General features: G+C 36.8%; 1 protein-coding gene across 1 annotated transcript in view; it reads right to left on the bottom strand.

The window, feature by feature from the left end:
- Positions 1–21460, bottom strand: part of prss12 (serine protease 12) — a 32039-nt gene that overhangs the window by 6421 nt on the left and 4158 nt on the right. The window contains exons 4-11 of the mRNA XM_024289555.2: positions 20594–20744; positions 19940–20118; positions 19171–19312; positions 18866–19086; positions 14953–15094; positions 10438–10643; positions 9416–9494; positions 7345–7467 (exon numbers count right to left, since the gene is read on the bottom strand). Coding sequence (XP_024145323.1) covers positions 7345–7467; positions 9416–9494; positions 10438–10643; positions 14953–15094; positions 18866–19086; positions 19171–19312; positions 19940–20118; positions 20594–20744 — 1243 coding nt within the window. The remainder of the gene's footprint in view (positions 1–7344; positions 7468–9415; positions 9495–10437; positions 10644–14952; positions 15095–18865; positions 19087–19170; positions 19313–19939; positions 20119–20593; positions 20745–21460) is intronic.

Raw genomic sequence — 21460 nt, 5'->3', positions numbered from 1 at the left:
TGAAGAAAGAAAAGAAAGACTTCTACAAACAGGTTATCATCTGTTTCTTCAGAAGGAGCAGCGCACAGACTTCATTCTTAAGTAAAAGTAAGTCAATAACAACAATTTTGGTGATTTTTTTAATGCTACAGTTTGTAAACAGAAGTAAAATGTTGAATTAAAATTTTAAACAGCACTTTATTTGTTGTCAGTCAAATGGTCAATAAGCTGCTCTGTAAGCAGTGTTGCCAGATAGTGTCAGAGCTTTCAAGTTCTTTATTTATTTACCTTTATGTATGATAAAATCATCCTCTGCCGTGCAGTTTTTATTAAAATTTTACTCCCACCAATGGGTTATTATTCAAAGTCAACCAAAAACTCCATGTTTTCAAAGCTGTGCCATACTCTTCAAATTAGATGAAGTTAGGGATATCCCATCATCATGCTAGCATGGATTCCTCTCCATCCACAGGACGGGTGCATGCAACGCTCACAGTAAAGCCTTTTAGTGGTGTCACAGACTTGATGAGCTATTGCAGCTGTCTGCCTCTGCTGCTAACAGTGCATGGCAGCTTGCTGGTGGACTCTAAAGGCCTTGGACAGATTTTATAGAAACTGTCAAAAGCTAGCTGACATACTGTATGATAGGATAAAAACTCCACTATAATGTTCAACAATGTCAGCAGCTCAAAAATATGACCATCGTATGACATGACAAGAACAGACAATGAAAATGCATTTCGATTCTTTTTTAAATGTAAATTAAATTTGTGAACAATCATTCACATCTTATATAATTTTATGTACAGTCTCTTGCTCTACTTTTATGTGTTACAGCTCTCTTTACTTTTGTTTTACTAGTAACTCTGCATTCTTGTTTTTAGGCTGATCTTTAGTCCTGGTCTTAATGAAAAAGTTACAATGATCAGCTCTGTTTTTACTAAAAGATGAAAAGCCATCAAATTCCAAACGATAAAATTGAAATGCAGCTTTAAAAAAATGCAGTTTCTGCGCCCTCATGCGCTCGAGGGTGTGGGGGTGGCAGTTACAAACTGATGGTGGTACAGTTCTGCTCCAGCTGGTATTTTGCTTAACTACCACCATGCTGGCAGTAGGGACTGTAGCATGCGGCTTTTCAAAACAATTCTACACAATTGAAAGTGTTCCTCTTTGAAACTTATGATTTCCTGGTATCAGTGAATGTTTGTTGGCAAAAAAACGTTTGGATTTTTGGAAACAAATTTGGCTAAAAGTCCATTTTAAGTTATTTCAGTTAATGGAGTAATCAGAGATGGATGAGAATGTGTCACTAAAAGTCACTACTCTGGAGATAGAAGATTCTAAATTAGGAGAACAAGTAACAATTACTATAGTATGATTTCTTTTTTAGATTCCTTCTGTCTTTATTTTGTCGTATTGCTACCGCTAGAGGTTCAATAAATAAAACAAGAAGGTGTGTTCATATATTCTGACAGATCTACTTGAACTGATAAAAAAAAAAAATAGGCGATTATTGGCCTCCATATCATATTGACTTTACCACAATAGCTAGTGAGAAATTATTTACAATCAGTTCACCATCTTAAGACATTAAATGTTTTTTTCTATTTTTAATGCCAGACTGAAGATTGTATCAAATTAAATTGACAAAAAAAGCTCAGTTACAAATTTAATACAGTTGAATCTTTTTTTCAAGAAAATTGATCAAACATTTAGGACTCTTTTTTAAAAGAACTTTTTACTTTGGATGTGTGATTTTTCATGGGAGTCAATTTCTCCCTTCTGAAATCTGCCTCCTGTGCTTTTTTGAGGAACTGCAACATTATATATTTCTTGGTTTGTGTCAAATCTAAGAACTGAGGATGGGGGTTTGGTCTCAACGCTTGTCATAATTTGATCCATATTCTTTGCATTTTTTGAAAAAATAAATAAGACAGCAATAAAATTAGGCTCAGTGCGAAAGAAAACAAAACTACTAAACAAACAAACGAAAATAGGATTTAAAGGATGGCTTTTAACCGAGCATGTAGGTCTGTGTGTAAAGTTACACTTGGCAGACTGTTGCTGGTAATATCTGATTACCTCTAGATCTCACTGCATATTTGGCAGAGCATCAAGATGCTCCTGACTCTCTGATTAGGTACAGAAAAGAATACCAAACAGATAAACACATACAAGGAATACACAAATGTTAAAATATTATGCTATATTACAAGATAATCTAGATTGTATCTTGGTGAAACTTGGCATTTTCCAAATAAATGGTAATGTAAGCAGGTTCTTACTGTTGGCATTCCTCCAGCTGCAAAACTACTGGTTTAATATGTCAACCGCATGAAAATGACCTATGGTTACAGTTTATATACCAAATGGAATATGAAGAACTGATCATCGTGTGTGCAGTATCAAAGAACTTGAGAGCAAAACTAAAAGTAATAGGAAGCAATCTTTTCATGTGTAATGAGACTGTGGTGTAATGAGGGCGACCGTGGTGCAGAGGTGGAGCGATTAACGTTTGATTGAAAAATTGTAGGTTCAGTTCCCGCTCTGCACACCCATGTGTCGAACTGTCCTTAAGCAAGACACTGAACTCCACATTGCTCCTGGCGGTTATAGGCTGGCGCCAGTGTTTGGTAGCGGACCCACCATCTGTGTGTAAATGGGACTGTGACTGTAAAGCACTACGGGCCTTCTGAAGGTAGTAAAGGGCTATATTTATAATTATTTACCATTTACTATTGCCATTTAATGTACATTCCACCTTCTAAATGTGTGTCACTTTATTAGCCTCATTAAACATCAATGTCCAAAACAAGGAGGTCAGATGACCCGGTTCGGTCCTGTATGCTGCTAGTAGTATAGACTATGGATGACATTGTGAAAGAATTCAAGTGTGTTTGATATTTCTCCGCTCATATATAAAAAAAAAATCAAGAATGGAAAATATTACATTTTGATGGTGAATCAGTTATAATACAGAGGTAATTAGGGTTATTTCATCTCAGCCACAAAGTTTAAATGTCGAAGGACTGATTCCAACCCAACACACAACATAAATCATCATCTACAAACACACAGCGCTATTCCACATTCAGGCGTCTGAAAACGAGGGTGTATCTAGATGAAATTGAATTGAGATGACACACACACACAACTATTATTTGTCCACCATATTAATTGTCTAATTATTTCCATAATAGCCAAGAGTATTGTAGCTCCACCTGGAATAAATTATGTCAACAAATTCAAAGCTAAAAGTGAACCCTGAGGGAGTAGACAAATTAACAATTCAGCATTAGGAATTTATACAAAGATTGTTTATTCACACCCAGCTATTCATATTGTAGGGTTATTGTGGTTTCATAGTTTACAGATATGTCTGATTGTTATGTAAATTACTTTTAAATCTCAGCAAAAAGGAATATTTTAAAATTGGTTCCACTGGCCATCTTCTCCCAGTTTTTATTTTAGCTTGTTGGTTAGGAGAAAAAAAAACTTGGTCCCATATGAAAAAGGAGCTTACTGAAAAGATGAAGTGGTGCTTAAAAAAAGCGCGAATTATCAAAAAGGTCAGAAAAAAAAAACAAAATTACATTAATGGCACTCAGTTATTTTGTTGCCGGCGTTATTTATTCAACAATACGAGACTGAACAAAGATACCACCCAGAAGACAATTGGGGTGGGGGGGTCTATGGATTTAAGAAAAGTTTCAATGTTTTTGAAGATGCAGCATCTTCAAAAACAATGAATTTTAGAATTTCATAAGAAGAACATGTCTGTAATGGTCCAAGAATAAAGGCATGATGGTGGTTTGTGGCTAAATTACAGTATTTGTTGTAACTAAGTAAACTAAGAACTTTGGTTTGTACCAAAAATAAAAAAAAAAACAAAAGATCCAACTTTGTTTTTTAATCATTGTAAACGCAACACAACAAAGCTTTTCCAACCTAGGGTGTATCCTCAACTACCTTTCACTGAAATGACACACAAACAAACACACCTACATACAAGAGTTGATTATTTGACTTTATATAAATGGAATTTAGGGATCCACCTCTTCATTATTTCTACATAATTCTTCTATGAACTCTATTAACAGTTGTTTATTACAACTCGTTTAGAACAAAATGTGAACCCTAAGGGTTTATATGAAATAGCAATTTGGCTATTAGGAATGTATTGACACATATCTGTCATTCAAACCCATTATGTTGCATGACATCAATTTGTTGTATTTATTTTTAAAATTGTAAACTAATTGTGTTAAGCTCATCAAACAATTCGGCAACAATAACACACGTCAATAGAAATAAGGTTATGCAGGTTTTAGGGTGTATCCATAAACACACACAATATCATTTAGGTCCTTCTAGGTATTCACCTTTTAATCCTTTCGTTATTGATGCAATAGCTCAGTTGGACTCCACCTACAGTCACTTATGTCAACTTATACAAAGCAAAGTGTGAGCCCTAAAGGGAGTAGACAAATTAGGACTTTAACAATAAGGGCTTCAATATCTGAATATAACATTGTGTAAATGTATATAGATAATGACATATATTTTTAAACAGTAATGCCATTTAAGACTTTAAATTGGAACAAAATGGATGACAAAGGTTCATATTTTTCAGTTCCCTGCTGGAACCCTCACTCACATTTGCATTGCATCTGATTTATTAGAATGTAAGACCGTTGAGGAGCTCCAAACTAGAGTGACTGGCACATTAAGCTGTCAAGGAACAAAAGAATACATTTGGCTTTTCAGGAATTCAACCCAAATACTCAACTCAGCTGATTACAAACCAATCACTTAGTCCTTACAAATGAAACACAGTTTCAAAGAAATATAAAAATGGAACAGACAAAAAGGTTTCTGCAATAAGAATTAAAGCAGACTGACACATCATACATTGTGTTGTGGACGCACATTTTTTTTTATTTAATTGTAAATAAAAAATAATTAAATAAATAAGTAAAAATAAAAATAAATTAAAAAATAAATAAAATAAATACATTTGTATAAATATAGAATGTGTTTACTAAGACTTTGGGTACAACAAGGGAAATGTGCTTTCTGAAATGGCTACAAACTGTAACAACAGCTCATATGTTTTTCTAACACAATTTTAATGACTAAATTCTGGGTATTTTAAGATGCAAAAAGAATCGCAACACAAGTAACAAGTCTATAGCTGTTAGAAAACTTTCAAATTTCATCCACCACAACTCTTGGTGAGAAAAAAGTCTTATTCTGAGTTTTTCCACGTGTCACCTTGATGTGATACCCATGTAATTACCAAGTAATCCAATAACAAAGTCTGGAGGCCAAGGTAAGCATTGATAGTACTACCTAAAAAGTTTAAGTCCTATCTTGAAGACAGAAAGTACTTTGTTAAAGACAGTAACTTTGTCACTGATGTGGGGTCCCCCAGGGATCCAGTTTTGGACCTCTTCTGTTAAATCTAATTCCTAAAATAAACACAAATCATGTATCTTACGACATATCAAACCACAGATGATGCTCACAGCTACTACTACATTTTACTCACAGCTACTGGATGTGGATCCGATCCACAGTATCTGCAGCTAAAGACGGACAAGAATAAGATTATCATTTTTGTTCAACAGAAACAAAGAAAATGTGTTAAGGGTTATTTTTTATCTCTTTTTCTAAAATTTACAAGACAGGTTAGTAATCTAGGGGTAAACATGCTCGTACTTGAGTTTAATAAAATGAAAAGTCAAATTTTAATATTTACGATCATAGACATGTGACATCTCCAAAACATTGCCAGAATAAAAGGTTCACTGTCTTATTTACACATTTGTCATCAGCAGGTTAATCTACTATAACAGATTTTATCTGCTATAGTTGAGATCAGCAATTGGTTCTGACCAAAACAAGTAAGTATTAAAGTTTTCTGCAAGTGGATGCACCAGAATGGAGCGAAGCAGGAAGACTTTGCTCTTCCCATTTCAGTTGCTGCGTCTCAACTGGTTGCTTTTTCATGTGCTACTGATCCATCATGATTTGAATACAAAAATACTCAGAAATGAGTATTTAGTATCAGGAATGCTACAAGAACATGTTAAAAGCACCAAAAACAATTTCCATTTTAGTGATTGTATTTAAGTCCTGTACTTGGGCTCTTTGCACTGACTTCTTGACGCACAAAGAAAAGCAGTTCTAATTCTATACAAATCTCTCCATTGCTTAGGGCCAAAGGATCTCTCTGACATGATGATCCCATATGAACCCCCTTGGACTTATAAGAAACGTGTGGACTGGCTTTTTCCTTGGTGTCTATACTCAGGACTAAACACGATAAAGTGTTCAATTTCCTGCAGCTAAAATCTAGAACAATCTCCCTGATTGACATTAGACAGACTTCTATTCTGACTAAAACTAAACTTTTTCAAGCACCACCTGTCTAACTGTTGAAAAACTTTAACAGCGTTCTTCCATTCATTCAATTTTTAAAGTGATTTTTAAGGGAAGCACTGTTTACTTGGGATTTATTTTAAAATTGTGAATTTAGTGTGGTGATTTTTTTTCAGTAAATTACTTTAAAGTATCTGAGTAGAGAATTGTGCTTTAAAAATACCTTAATTTACCTCATAGTCAGAACTATTTAAACCTCAAACAGCTTTAAATAGCTAAAATCCTTTTGTAGAAACAATCTTTGTTCAAATTGTAATTTGACACCAAAATAACTTAACATAAGAAGAAAGAGAAAAAAAAGGAACGAACGAGAATGTGTTGCAATGAGTCAGATGTCTTGACCTGTTTAAATGTTTGAAATGCCATAAGATATATACCAACAAGAACCTGTAGAACTTAAGTAATAAAAATGAAGGTGTTGAAATTCCTGCACAAAAATGTGAAACTCCTAGTCGTAAAGTCTGTAAAACTGAAAATATTAATCCCAATGCAACTGAATTGAGAGCTGAAGTACACATTTCTCCCAGTTTTCCATTTAGCTCAACACTCTTTGACAATTTCCTTTAAGCCTCACTATTTTCAGGCGATTTTCCTTTTGTTGATAAGTAAAGACACTTTGTGTTGAAATATATTTCAAAAATAAGTTGGACTCTTTTAATGTGGAATTTGCTATGAAAAGAATTACTTTCCCAGCTGCCAGCAGAGGAATGCTAACACTATAGTCCTCGGGGACCTTGTAAATGCATGCATTTTTGCATTTGAAAGTGTAACCAGCTTAGATTGAGTCCACACAATAAGATAACCTGATGTCTGCAGAAAAAATAAACTGTAAAACAAGGTGCATAAAAATGTCTGCACTTCTGAATTCCAATAAACACTAAATAATGTGTGTGTTTGACAAAAGGATTGAAAGTTTTTGACCTTTTGAAGCAGTGTGCTGAAGTTAGAACCCAGCAAGTATCAATGAGAGTTGCTCCACACACCAGCCTCCCATCACCTTTGGATCCTCGCAGACGAATAGCCGCCTGCCACGGCCAGCCACCCCTGTAAACATAATTACACAGTCAAGTCGCACAACAAAAATTTATCAATATCCGATGAATTACAAAATTGCACAAATGAACTGTAATGCGGAGGTTTTGTGTTTCTGCTCATAAAATACTGAAACCATTAGCACGAAGAAAGAAGTCAGCACATGAGGTCATTGCACCTGAATTTAAATAAAGAGTCAGCGATGGCATAAACATTCACATAGACGCCAAAGTTAGTTTACGTGTGGCTTTGTGAAGTATAAACATGCAACTGTAAACCATGTGCATAAGTGCAGCAAGAACGAGAGCAATAAAACATGTGTATCTTCGGGTCTCTGGCACGCTTGAAAAGCAGCCTCAGGTCTTAGCTTTCTCATTCTTTCAGGTGATTGGGAACTGATACAAAAAATAGTGATGTTTTGCCAAAACATGTACGGCTCGAGCAGATTTGTAACCCAAGGCATACATAATTTCCAGTGAAAGTATACTCACAACACAAGCACATACATGTGTAAACTCTGTACTAGTAGATAAAAACATATTTCCCTCTAATAGTGATGCTACGTTCACACCAGGTTCAGAAATGCATATTCGGGTGACTACTTCCAATGAAAAGTCTATGTAACGCACGCATATGCTTGTTTCAGTCTTCCGCATTCAAAACGATGCCATTTTTAAAGTCAGTTTTTGGGCTCTATATATGTACAAAACATGCGGCGACTGAACGCATGCCAAAAGTTTAACCAGTTGAACTTTGACCAATTAGGGACTTGGCTTTGGTTGTGACATCTTGGTAACTTCCTTTTTTAAATCATGGCAACACCAAACCGATTGACAAATAATCATGGAGGAGAAATGAACAATTTGTATAACAGTGGGACTGCACAATATGCGATATTAGTGATCAATGTTGCAATGACGATATGACTTGCGATACATGACCATGTAACAAAACAACATAATTTCCATGTCATTGCATCAGTTTTATTTACATAAGTTCAACAGAACTTAAATTATACTCTAAATGACCAACGTCTACATACAAGGCGAGTATCTAACAAAGAAGACGTCCATTGAGGTCAAATGTGAAAAGGGCTATATTTAATTGGTTAAATAGTTCCAGCTCCCACAACATTTTTTTTGTATGTGTAAATATTTAAGCCCTGTTTTTCGATATGTGTATTTCACAGGCGGATATTACAACAATGATGAATTTGCGATGTATTGACCAGGCCTATATGACACCAAGGATGAATCCAAATTGCATTCCCTAGCCTTATGGCTCCTCCTTATTGTTCAATTTTTTGGAACATTTGAAGGAGTAGTGGAGCTTCAAAGCTATTATTATTATTTTTTTTAATGGAGGTAAGGCAGGGACTTAGGGCTGCCTATCCCTCCCCCGTATCTGTGTGTGCTTGTGGCAAAGAGGAGAAATGCGTTTCTTCATGTGGGTGTGCTCTGAAGCACAGAAGTTTACATTTCAATCTAAGAATTTTTACAAATATAAAACTGATGTTATGAATTTTCCAACCGCTGGCAGCTACACACTAACATAGATGACTGGCATCTATTGATCATCAAACAGTAGTAATATCCAAAATTTAAGACACTTTTTTTTGTATATCTTTCCGCTTGGAGAAATAGGGAGAAGCTGTAGGGGTAGGGAAGCAATTCGGATTCAGCCCATGTCTTTCATATATTAGAAAAGAGTTGTGAAAAAAAGAAAAAAAAGCCAAGATTCACAAGATTTTGCAGCAAATTTTTTCCAACTGTGAGTGTGCTAGTATCGGCTAGCAACAGTCCAGTGAAAACACCATATGCTAAAAGTGCGCACAAAAACCCACGTTTAAAAAAGTTCTTGAACGTGCCACACATCCCCGGTGTGTACGGAGGATAAGAATTCCCTCTTGCTCAGACTCTCCCTGTGCCGTCAATAATCCCCCCTATTCGCTCCGGCTTACCTTAGAGAGTTTTCTCCACCTATGATTCGCCGCTGGCGAGTATGGACGAGCCGCAGACCACAAAGTGAGACGACAGGATCTGACAGAAACAAAAGACGGAGCATGTGTTGAGGAGGAGGAAGGGAGAATAATTGCAAAACCTTTCGTTGAAGCTCAGATGTTGGGTTCGTTAAATATTTATAACGATCAAGAGCGTGATGCTTGAAATTCATCTTTTGCTATGACGTTCAAACGTGAAATGGATGACAAGTTAAATAAATAACTTTAACATTCTGTGCGTGTGTGATGTTTGAGGCTAATAGCCGAATAGACAAAACATCCTTTTACATTGATGCCTATTTCATGAGAACCAAATAGAAGTATGTGAATAAGTCAAATTGTATAGTCTTGCAAAAGTAGGAATACTTACAGATGATAATGAAAACGTGAAGACAAAAGATGTTAGCCCAGGTAAAAAAGTAACAAATTTTTCATTTAATTTAAAAATCATTTGATCAACATATAGAATTTTAAAAACAAATGAAATAAAATGCTCAACTTTTTGCATGTTTTATAATTTCTGTAGGATCTACCTGCAGAACACAACAAGCACAGCAGAGCTATTTTTTTATCAAGGATTTCCCTAAGTAAATGTAAAATAAACTATAGTATTGCAATAAAATTAAACTAGTAAATTAAGGAACTATACGTGAGTAAATGTTCCTTGTAACTACCCACCCCAGCCTGTGAGGAATGGCAGGAGGTAACAGAAAGCACTTTGTGAGCAGGTCCTAAAATGCAGAGAGCAGCAATAACTCAGCTACCTCATTTTACCATCTGCTCATGCATGTATACACTCTCACTGAAGGCTATGACTTTCTGCCAAACGTCTTACCTCTTCCATTCCTGCAGACGGTTGTTTCTCATTAGCTTCTTGGTGCACAGCTAACTTTGGCAGTATTTGCTAAGCACATTACGGTTTGACTAGAACTCCAGGATAATTTGACAGTGTTTCGTGTGAGGAAAACCCTGATCTGACTGACCTTTAACCTCTTTGCTGCTGTAGTGTGGTTCACCATAGTCACAAATGACTCCAGCATCCTCACTGTGGCGACAGTTGTGAGTGCCAGGCATTTGTTTGATGCAGTCCGCTATTGAGCGCTCGCCACCCAGGCAATTCACATTGTCCATGTGGATGGGGCCGGTCCCTTCGCCAAAATATGCCATCAAGCGTGCCTTGGCAGTACCACTAGTGAAAAAAAAAAAGACATTTTATTCAAAAAGATTTTTCACTAGTGGTGCGGAAATAAAGAAAACCTTGGAATCTACCATGAAACCAGTCAGAACACCTTGAAAATAAAGGAACTCTATCTTCAAAATAAAAAAAATATGTGTTGGCCTGTGATGTCAGAACAGGTCAAACTGTACTTCATACTGGGATGTGACATCACATAAACTTGTAATAACGCCTCACCTTTGACCACAAACAGCTCTCTTTCACATCTCCCACGAGCCTATAGGTTTGGGATGTATGGACTCTAGCTGATTCCGATTATGATTGATAGATAACTGAAAGAGAACGTCTTATAAGCTATTCCCCAAGTTCATTGGGTGACAAGTTTTGTAACACGACTCTCCCGTTGGGAGTCCCATGTCTCTAACTATGACAGATTAAGTGTTACATCTATGTTTCCTATAGCTCCCCGGGCAGTGCTTAGTATGCAGAGGGTGAACCTTCAAATCAGCTGGATCTGTGCCTAGAAACTGACATCATGTCTGCTTGATGTGCTTCTGTGAAAATAGATTAAAAAAAAAAACACTGCAGTGGTTGTTAAATTGAAATACCATCTGATTTAAATGCAAAATATCAAATGTAGGGGGAACAGTGCAAAGTTGGTATCATTTTGGACACAATTTGGCTAAAAGATTTTGGAAAAACTGAAAAACTGGTATTAAACTGGTAGTAATTGTGTTGGGTAGCAAACTGGTGCAAACACACGCGCTATTTGAACAAAATCTGTTCTGATCTTGAGAGCCTTATATTTCTAAAAAAAATGGATGTGAAGATTTAGCTCATTCTTTGCTTTGTTTGATCTCAGTTATGTTTTCTTTTGCTTCTATTTTGTTTGTCCCTCCCATGTCACAGTCTCACCTATTTTCATCAGATATTTAAGGTCATCTGGTGCTTTGTACTGCCATTTGCTTCATTTGTTTCATGTGTTTAATGTGGTTCTTTGCCAAAGTTTTAAGTTTCTGCAATTAAGCCCAGACTCACGTACTTTGGATCATCCACTAGCCAATTCCTGACACTAAAATTCATAAAATGAAGAAGTCATTGCAAAATCATAGGTTACAATGACTATATACAGAAGGAGTGCTGCTCTCTGTGGCCACATGCTAGTAAAAAACTGACTCTAAGATGAAAAAACTGCGTAAAAAAACAGAGCTTGAAATTCTTTCTAAAAACCAAAGGCATTAAAGGAGAGAAAACCATCTGGCTTTTCTTATCACAGTTTAATTCAAAAGCCAGCACCATAGAAGGAAAAGCCTCACAGAGAGACCCAAACAGGCATGAACTGGCCTGCCTAGATTCCAGACCTGGCATACGTTGAACACATTTACGTCTTCATGAAATGAAAAACACATCAAATGGCCTGATGAGGTGAAATTGCCCCATTATGGGATTAAGAAAATCCTTCCCTTGAAAAAAATAGCAATTTTAGTTTTTATAAAGTAATAACCCCCAAAGTTTCATAAAAACCCAAATTGAACTATTTAGAATAAAGTTTGGCTTGTTTTTCAGTGTTAAATCAACTGTAGCACAACTTTTCTGAGAAGATTTTAGTTACTTGACCACCATTAGACACTCTTCTGTCACTTTAGGTCCCTGATATACATTCAGAAAAATGACCACACCCTGCATGACCCACAGTTATCATCTGAACATGCCTTTTACACATGTAGAACGGATTCCTCGCCCATTCTTATGCAATCCAGATGTCTATTTTGTCCATACGTGAGTCTGTCACTAATAGGGGACTCATAGGAGGACGAGAGAACTTGTTTTGGTGAAACATTCACAGTTTATGATGAAGTGTCTCCAAAGGAGACAACCAGACACAGTTTACATCATCAGGTAATGCAGATGGAAATATGTCAGGAGTGATAAACTTCTTTTATAAACCATAAAGGAAAAATATTACAATAAAAAGTTGCCTATTTGTAGGATTTTGAAAAAAAAAAATCTGTGGTCTCTTCAATGCAGGCCAGCTTGAAAACCAAAGACATGTGTGATGAAGCCAGAGGTGAAAACAGAGAAGTTTACAGATGAAGATAAAAAACAGACAGACAGACAGACAATCGGGGGCTGAGCACAAGACGTGAAAGAAAAATCTGTGAGACGGTGATGGATTACACAAACAGAGAAGGAAGTCTGGATTCACTTAAGTGAGCCAAATGTGTAGAGTGATCACATTGCAAAGCCACAAACCATAACAGTTTTCCTCATGAATTTGAGCTCTTTTCCAGCATTCTGATCGGAACAAATGCTAAAGGCATGGGAAATGGAAGGAATTGCTCTGAAATTAATCTAAGGGCACATGTGCCCAATTGAGGCACCTAAAAAAGGCCAACTCAGAGGAAAATTGTGTTTTTTTTTTTTTGTTTTAAAAATGTTCTTAGGGCTTTTTTCTCGTGATGGAGGACATATATACAGAAATGTAAGCTCTAATTTGCATATCTGAGTGTTTCTTTATTTAAATTATTCTGAATCAGGAGCAGATGAAAAACGTAATTTGATAAAGTCTGTACGTGTGACGTAAAGCTTTCAATCAGCAGACAAGCTTTCTGCTCTGCTCCATTCTAATGCATCAACTTGTAGGCAGCTAGATCTACGTCACCCGTAACGTTATGCAGGGTTTGTAAGAGGCTGTGCTAACGGGACAGCGTATAAACAGATGGATGATGGGAAGTGGGGGCAGGCTCACTCCACACAAACAGTACCACCTACAACTCCTAGGCAATTTTTTACTAAACTACAGCCACTCTGCAGAAACTGTGTCTGAGAAAACAATATACACTGTAAAAAGTGAAAGATTGGATTAATTAACAGAAGTTCTGTAATTTGTTACATTTATAACCATTACTTTTCATCAAATTAAAATTTTTAGTTGATGGTTTACTCAATTTAAAAATGTAATTTGATAAAAAACTAATAAATATAACAAAATTAAATATAACAAACTACAGAACTTTTGATAATTGATTCAATCTTTCACTTTTTACAGTGTATTTTTGTTTTTATTGGCTAAAAACGGCATAATCATAATAAAAAAAAACCCAGAGAACACTAAAAACAGATCAAAAGATGATCAGAGTGGGACTTTACAACAGTTTATTTTACATGGTAATTTGTTTAGGTAATTCCACTCTGATTCCTTTTTTTATATTTGACAATTACCTTTCATAATTTGGCACATTAGATAATTCTGAACAGTATTGTGAATATATTCAAGCAGACTTAAGCCAGTACAGCTTGATTGTTTTTCTCTGACTTTTGCCAACTTTTTAAAGCAGACCAAATAAAAAAATATATATATAATTTAACCATCCCCATTAAATCTGCCCAGCGCACACTCATAGTCCTGAAATGCAAAATCAACCAAACATTTATGTTTTGGAGCGTGCATGGAAACCAGAGAGGCAGGAGAAAGTCCATGCATGGGCAACGTAAACCACAAACTTCTAGTTGTGAGATGATGTTGATGACAACCTCACTGTAAATTTGTGCACACAAAGCATTAAGTTTGAACTGCACCCTTCTTTCTCCTCTCTGCTGCTACTAAAGTAGCCAGACCTATTCATGCATTACTGACTTTTTGACTCATAGTCTAGGTTTGCAGTTGCTTGGACATTGACATTAAACAGATACCAAAGACCCTACGCTTGTCATCGCACCGGATAATTGTTACCAGAGCATAGGAACATAAACATTTATATCAGCCTTGCAGAAAAGACATAACTCGAGAAGAAATCAAGAATCCTCCATTCTTCCTATACATCTGCCTGATTCTATTCAAGGAGCAAGAAAAGCTTATCACACCTGTAATCTAGAGGAAGGGGAAGTATAACCTAGACAGCAGTAAGCTATTCAAGCAGCTATTGCTTATCTTTTTCAAGCATTTTTGTTCATTATTGTTTTTGAGACCACAAATTCTTGGGTCTTGGTGTGTGTTTTTTTTTCTATTTTTTTTTTATGTGAGTCACTTGCACCTCTTTGGCTGCCAGCGCTGGGAGAGGCTTGACAGACGTTTGTGACATCAAAACATAAAGAATGTTAGGTATTACCACGTCAGTGGCACTTTATGTTGTTACCCACGAGGGGTGAAAACCGCAACTACAACCGAACCTTTTACTTTCACCTGCGAGAACAAGGAAGGATAAAACCGTGTGTTTAAATAACAACCAAAAGAAAAAAAAAAGATTTGTGCTTTGCTGTTATGCATATCATACTGATTTCATTTAATGCAAGTACATAAAAAATACATCAAATTTGATACCTGTATCCCAACTGCCTGCAGACAACTTCAGCATCTTGATCAGTCCACCCATCATCACAGACCGTGCCCCACTGACCAAACAGATAGAGCTCAACACGCCCTTCTTTGGTGCTTTCTCCCCCTGCAAGCCTTACCGGAAAACCTGCAACAAAACAGGCAATTAAAAATTAGGCCACAATAATCATTTCAGAGGACATCTCAATTATTATGACATCAAAAAACTCAATGGAATGGTAAAAGTCGCTATAAGTGCAGTAAATTCTCAAACTATTACATTTTTGTACTTTCCTATAGGTATCTATATGGTTTTCGTTGGGGATATACCAACACCAGAGTGTCACCTTTTATCTTTTATTGTTTTTTTGAACACAAGACAAGCCTACAAATGTGATTGTAGCTAAACAAGTGACTATGATGAAATAAAGCAGCTTTTTTCAAAGGACAAAGTCAAACTTTGGCAGCTGGAACAAAGTCAAAGACTAAAGTCATGACCAGAATAAAAGGAATTTTTCTCTGATGTCCCCGGTTGACTTTGTTTTACTGCTCCGAAACAAGGTGCGAACATACCTGCCAGTGCTGTAACAAAAGTTGAACCCAGTCTTTAGAGTTTTACTTATAGGTGGGGAAAGAACACACCCTTCATTTTAGAAGAGTGTTTTTTTTCCCTTTTTGGAAGACTAATTATTGGGTATAATCTACATGTCTGCAGTCAGCCACCAGCATGCGTCCATTTATAAATACATATTTGTGTTTTTGTAACAACTGATATGATACATAATCTGAGATTTGATTTCTCTATCACTGACAGGGAGAGAGAGAAAAATCCTGTTTGTTGAAATACTCCTTCAAGTCCGCATTAGGACCAGAAATAGAAAAGCAAATACTCACAAATTCTTTACAGACCTGATTGTCCTGTCATTCATGTCTAGAAAATGTACGACGTGTACGCACTTGTCCTGTTCAGAGAGCATAATTATTTTGTTTGTTTTTTCTTCTTTAACAGACCACAACAATGTCAGTTCCTAAATGTGTGCCTGTGCTCTTTTGATCATATGGTCACAATGTTCAGAATGTGTAATCCAGTGTTTCATAATTTGCCCCTCATGCTTTTTTATTGCTTTGATTAAGCTATTATTGGTTCTCCCTACATATGCTTACATGGATGCACCCATTAATTGAGTTTGATTATACAATAACATGTGAACTAACCTGATTATTATATAAAACAGACTTTATTTCACCTTTTCAACAAAATATTAACCTGTGTGAACATCTTAGGGTTTCACACATAGTGTTCAAGAAAGGGTAAACGTAAGAATTACCTCACTTTTTAAGCTCTACCAGCTGTAATAATCTTTTTTTTTGTAAGAAGAAATGTGAGTGCATTTTTAAAATAAACCTATACATTTCAAATTCAACCGGCCACCTTTCTTTTAAGCATCAAAAGAAAAAAAAAAACCTCTTATTTAAAGGTGACAAACAGTCTTCACTTATCTATTTGGAATATAGATCATTTCTTTTCTTAAATCAATTTTTGACTATCTTTTGATGAATGCACACCCACTTCATCACATCCATGTTAAGTGATAGGATTCGGGTACTGCAGCGTGGCTAAATAAATACACCCCTCAACCAGTCGAAGCCATTACAACTTAACTACATCTAAAGTTGTCACCATTAAGTGCAGCGAATTCCCAGTAGAAGCTCATGGGAGCAAGTTTGGAAACTGTTTATACTTTATAAAACTCAAAATGTGCATTTGATAGGGTTTGGTTTAATATAAACACAAACAGATGTAAATCTATAAATATTTTAAGTGGACCATGCCACTGAGACTGCAAACCAAAACGTGCATGTACTGACTCTAAAAGCTTGGTTTATATTCTCATATATGGTACTTAGATGTTTTTGATAGTTATGCAAGTACTACAAAAATACACGGTCATAAAAATGTACGTGGACACCCACACAAAACTTTTGGACAAAAGATTTTAAAAGCTAAATAAAATGTGAAAATGATAGAATAGAAACAATTCAGAGTTCAGACTGACTTGATCTGTTTCATTTTTTATCTTGTCCAGTCTAGACCAGTCCCCTTTTTAGCTCGCTGAGGAAAGTCGAAAGCATTTTTGTTTTTACAAATCTTCAAAGGTGAAAATAGGAGCAAAATCACGTGCAATGAAAGAATCTATGAATAGAATATTTGTGTGAGGATAGTACTTTGTCCTTTTGTGTGAGCGCACACACCTCGCAAAACCAGCTAATGAAGTGAGCATTTTATCAAAAGGACATCTTAAAACCACAAAGGCATATTTTTGCATCATTGATGAAACTCATGACAGCGTCAAAAATGACAACAAGATATGTATTTATCTCCTACTCTATATGTTTAGTCTGAAAGGATTCCTGATGATGTCTGAAGGGTTCGGTCACCCCGGTGACAAAAGATGCAATGATTCTGCACTGTCATCCTCCAAAAATCTGCATGTCTACTTATATCAATTAGAAACTATAGATGGATTTTTATTCTTCCTCTAAGATTTTTTTAAAGCCTTGTGGAACATTTACCACTGTCTAAATGACTTTACAGGCAGCCCAGTTGTTAAGATCGACATGCCACGAAGCACCGACCCTTGCATCAATGGCTTCATCTTCTGCGTGTCTGCCTAGTAAGATGAGATCCAACAGAGAGGGCATTTGAACCAGCAGATATCTAAGAAACAGACTTCAGGTCAGCTTGGATTTCCATGACTCTTCAAACATGAGGAAAAAATATTTTTTTATTGCTCCTTCCATTTCTCATTACCTGCCATGTAAAAGGGAAGCCTGGTCTTCTACAGTTCATTAAAACCTGTTTTCATTCTGCTTTCACTAAGCACACACTTTTGTAGTTAGTTTCATACGGTCCTTCTGCCATTTTCCTCTTTTTGTGAGATAAATAAATAACTTTTTTTGTAAAATATGGCACATGAAGATATTTTGTATAGCCCCATCTGTTTGTAGTTTCCAAGTTGAAAGGGCCAGATGGTAGACTCTGATTCTTTATTGTCTCCAAAGCAGCCTACAAAGTACCAGCAGAAGATATTGACCAGAGGATGAGGTCAAGAGGGGAGTACTGTTTGGAGTTAGAGATCGTTAAAAATAACTTGGCTTCACATTAATTTCAGCCATAAATGCCAGGCCGTACATGTCATCACCACAGAGGGTAAAAAGGAAAAAGTGCTTCTAGATACTAACTTCTGTGCATTTTTAAGGGTAGAAACAAAAGATAAAAATCTAAATTAACTTCATAAATGTTGTATAATTAATATAGTGCTAAAAAACATAAATTGGGTAAGCTTATATTGCGCTTTACTGCCATCTTAAATGTCCCCATGGGCTTTACAGTCCCATTCACCTATACACATCCACACACTGATGGCAGCTCTGCTGCTGAAAACTGGCGCCAACCTGTAACCACCAGGAGCAATGTGGGGTTCAGTGTCTTGGTCAATCGCTCTACCTGTGCTCCACAGCCACCCAAACACAAATTCCGAGCTGTGGTAAAAGTATAATATAATTCTTTAGAAAAGTAATTTTATGAAACTGGTTGGGCATGTTTTTGTTTTTTGTTTTAACCTGTCACACTGTATGAAACTCAGTCTACACACTAGCCACTGACTTTGATTTTAACAAATGTTTCATTATTTCCTATTTTATCTAGTGGTTAGGTTTAAAGATTTCCCTCACATGTGCAGGCGACCTCTCCTTGATACAGACAGTAGTGAATATTACTTATCACAACATTAACTTACTTCACCTTGGCAAATGTTCGTAAGTTTTAGGTTTCCGGCGCAGTTAAGCCATTAGGCTTTTCTGTTGTTTTTGGTAACCATCGAGGATTAGTCAAACAGAACGATGGCTGCTATCTTACTAGTTGGAAGACTCTCTCCATTAATCTCAGGATTGCATGCAATGTGCACATCCTCCTGGTGTGTGCAATCGTGACGAAGCCACTCCCTTCTGTTACACAACAGCAGGCTGGGTTCTTTTCCGGTGCAGTTCACATCATCTAGTAGAATGGGACCTGACCCCACCCCAAAGCGTGGGCCTGGAGGTATGTCTGGCCCTTCCAGGAGGAGAGTTTCGCCAATCCTGCAAGAGATAAGTGCCCACGTTTCTGGGGTTAAAAAATGTGCTTGACCCTTCATATCAAGGTGCATGACCACCTTTCAGTACCTGTAACCAAGCTGACGACACACCACCAGTGTGTTGAACTTAGTCCAGCCATCGTCACAAACTGTCCCCCACTGACCCTGGTAGAAGACTTCCAGACGGCCTACGTGACTTCCTGCACCCCCAACCAACCTGGTGGCTCCATCTGAAGAGAATGAGAAGAGCTCCATGTATTTCAAAATCTTTCAAATATCTATTTAGGTAACTTATTTATAATCAAGTCAGAATCAAACACACTGATATTTTACAAAAAAGGAAATTTGAAAATTCAAAACACAAAAATATAATTCGGAAACTGCAAAATCACAAGACCAAGACGAAAATAAAAATTTTTTCAGAACTTTTGTAATGAATGGTAATAATGCGCTTTAGGTTTTGTAGTATTTCTACTGACATCTGATTTATTAGTAAACATTTCACCTTGACATTGTGCTTTAAGGCACGATGAGGTATTCTCTAAAATGTTGTCATTTTGGTGTCATTAGTGTCTGCAGACCAGTTTAAGCTGAAATGTGTTCAACTCATGTACTGCAAAAAACAAACTATGGCTTAAAGATTGCTATTTGTATCTACATCTCTGACCATTTATCCAGACTCCATCCCACACTTATAAAATACATCTTTTCAAAAATTAATATTAGGTCTCAACCCATGTGGGGTCCAGATGACCCCACTCCCAATGTAAACATGCCTTGGATAGCACAAGGGTTAAGCATGATCATACTTTAACCCCACTACACGTATCGCATGCTCTTAAGGAGTGGTGAAATACCTGTAAGGGGGAGGCAAGACACTCCCGCATCCTCCGAGTGCAGACAGTTGTGTTCTCCCCACGCACTTTTTGCACACTGCTCCAGAGAGAGCTCATTGCCGGTGCAACGCACCTCATCCAGCCACACACGGCCTGAACTTTTGCCAAAATGTGCCTGTCCCCATGCTCTGGCTGCACCACTGCGGAAATAAAAGAAGAAAACAAGGCAAAAACATTACAGGGTTATTGTTTTAAAACAAAGGAATGTAAGAAAAATAGCTTATATTTCTTTTTTTTCCAGAGAAATGGCTTGACAGAGCAGACATTTACACACATGTGCAGAGCATATACTGTTGCTAAATATGCGTGTGTGTTTGCTACTAGAATTCATTCAGGAACAATGAGCCCGATTCACTGTTTGACCCCAGATGTTCGTTACAGCTCACTCTTCTATCTGTGTGTCTGAATGGAAGGAATACTTGTCATAGTTCTGGAAACTGAGGGAGAGAAAGACGATTTGACACCCACATCAACTCATTTCAGCTTAATTCTATCACTATCATCCCTTTTTCTTATTTTTTGTTGGAAGAAAAGAACACAATTTTATTGCAATTATTGGTGGATTCTGCAACAAATTCAGCAGTCTTTGTGTGAGTTTTCTCTGTGGATCTTCACCTTAGCCCCAGCTGTCGACACACCACTTCTGCATCACTGTCGTCCCATTGATCGTCACATATGGAACCCCACTGCCCGGCATGGAAGACTTCAACTGTGCCCTCTGACTCAGACTCCCCTCCAACCAGCCGCATAGGAAGTGTAACAACTGCTGCAGTGCCAACAACCATTCAAGTTTGAATACATTTTCTAAAAAAAGGATATCCGTGAAATACTTTATGAATGCATATGAGAACTGGATCGAGTGAGTGTAACTTCGCCCATTTACAATAGCTTTCTTCCGCTTTTACCAAATAAAGTTAATTCAGTCACCATTTTTGTGATATGGGCACCGCCATGTTGGAATCAGACAGCATTATTAAGTAGTAATTGATCCAAAACGATCTGAGTCATTGTTCCTGTGACAAGCACTCTCGCCAATCAAGAGTGAGCTTGCTAGAAGGCCACACCCCCTCTTCTTGAAAGTGGGCTCAGGATACTTTATCGATCAGACATCTCAAACATTCAATGTGAAACGTCTTTTATTGAGGCATCTGACTGGTCAGCACATGTATTGAATAACTTGCGATTAAAAAAATATTTTGAACAAAAAATAGGATTAGCAAGAATATGCTAAAAAATGTAGCAGAGCAAGAATAGTAATTCTGACAAATGTCATGACTGAGTAATAGCTATTTATTTCTCTATAGAAGTCTATGGGATTTTGGCTTCTTGGAGCCAGCAGCTACTTCCTGTTTCGAACGCAAGAGGGGAGGAGTCACTCGATCCAACTGTCATATACAGTCAATGGAAAAAACACATGGTGGGATTTTTTTTTCCATAAATTTTAGATCACATTTCATTAAAAATGTAGCAGATTCACAGAGA

The sequence above is a fragment of the Oryzias melastigma genome, linkage group LG1 (genome assembly GCF_002922805.2).
Source record: "Oryzias melastigma strain HK-1 linkage group LG1, ASM292280v2, whole genome shotgun sequence".
Classification (NCBI taxonomy): Eukaryota; Metazoa; Chordata; class Actinopteri; order Beloniformes; family Adrianichthyidae; genus Oryzias; species Oryzias melastigma.
This window is presented reverse-complemented; position numbering and strand designations above follow the sequence as displayed.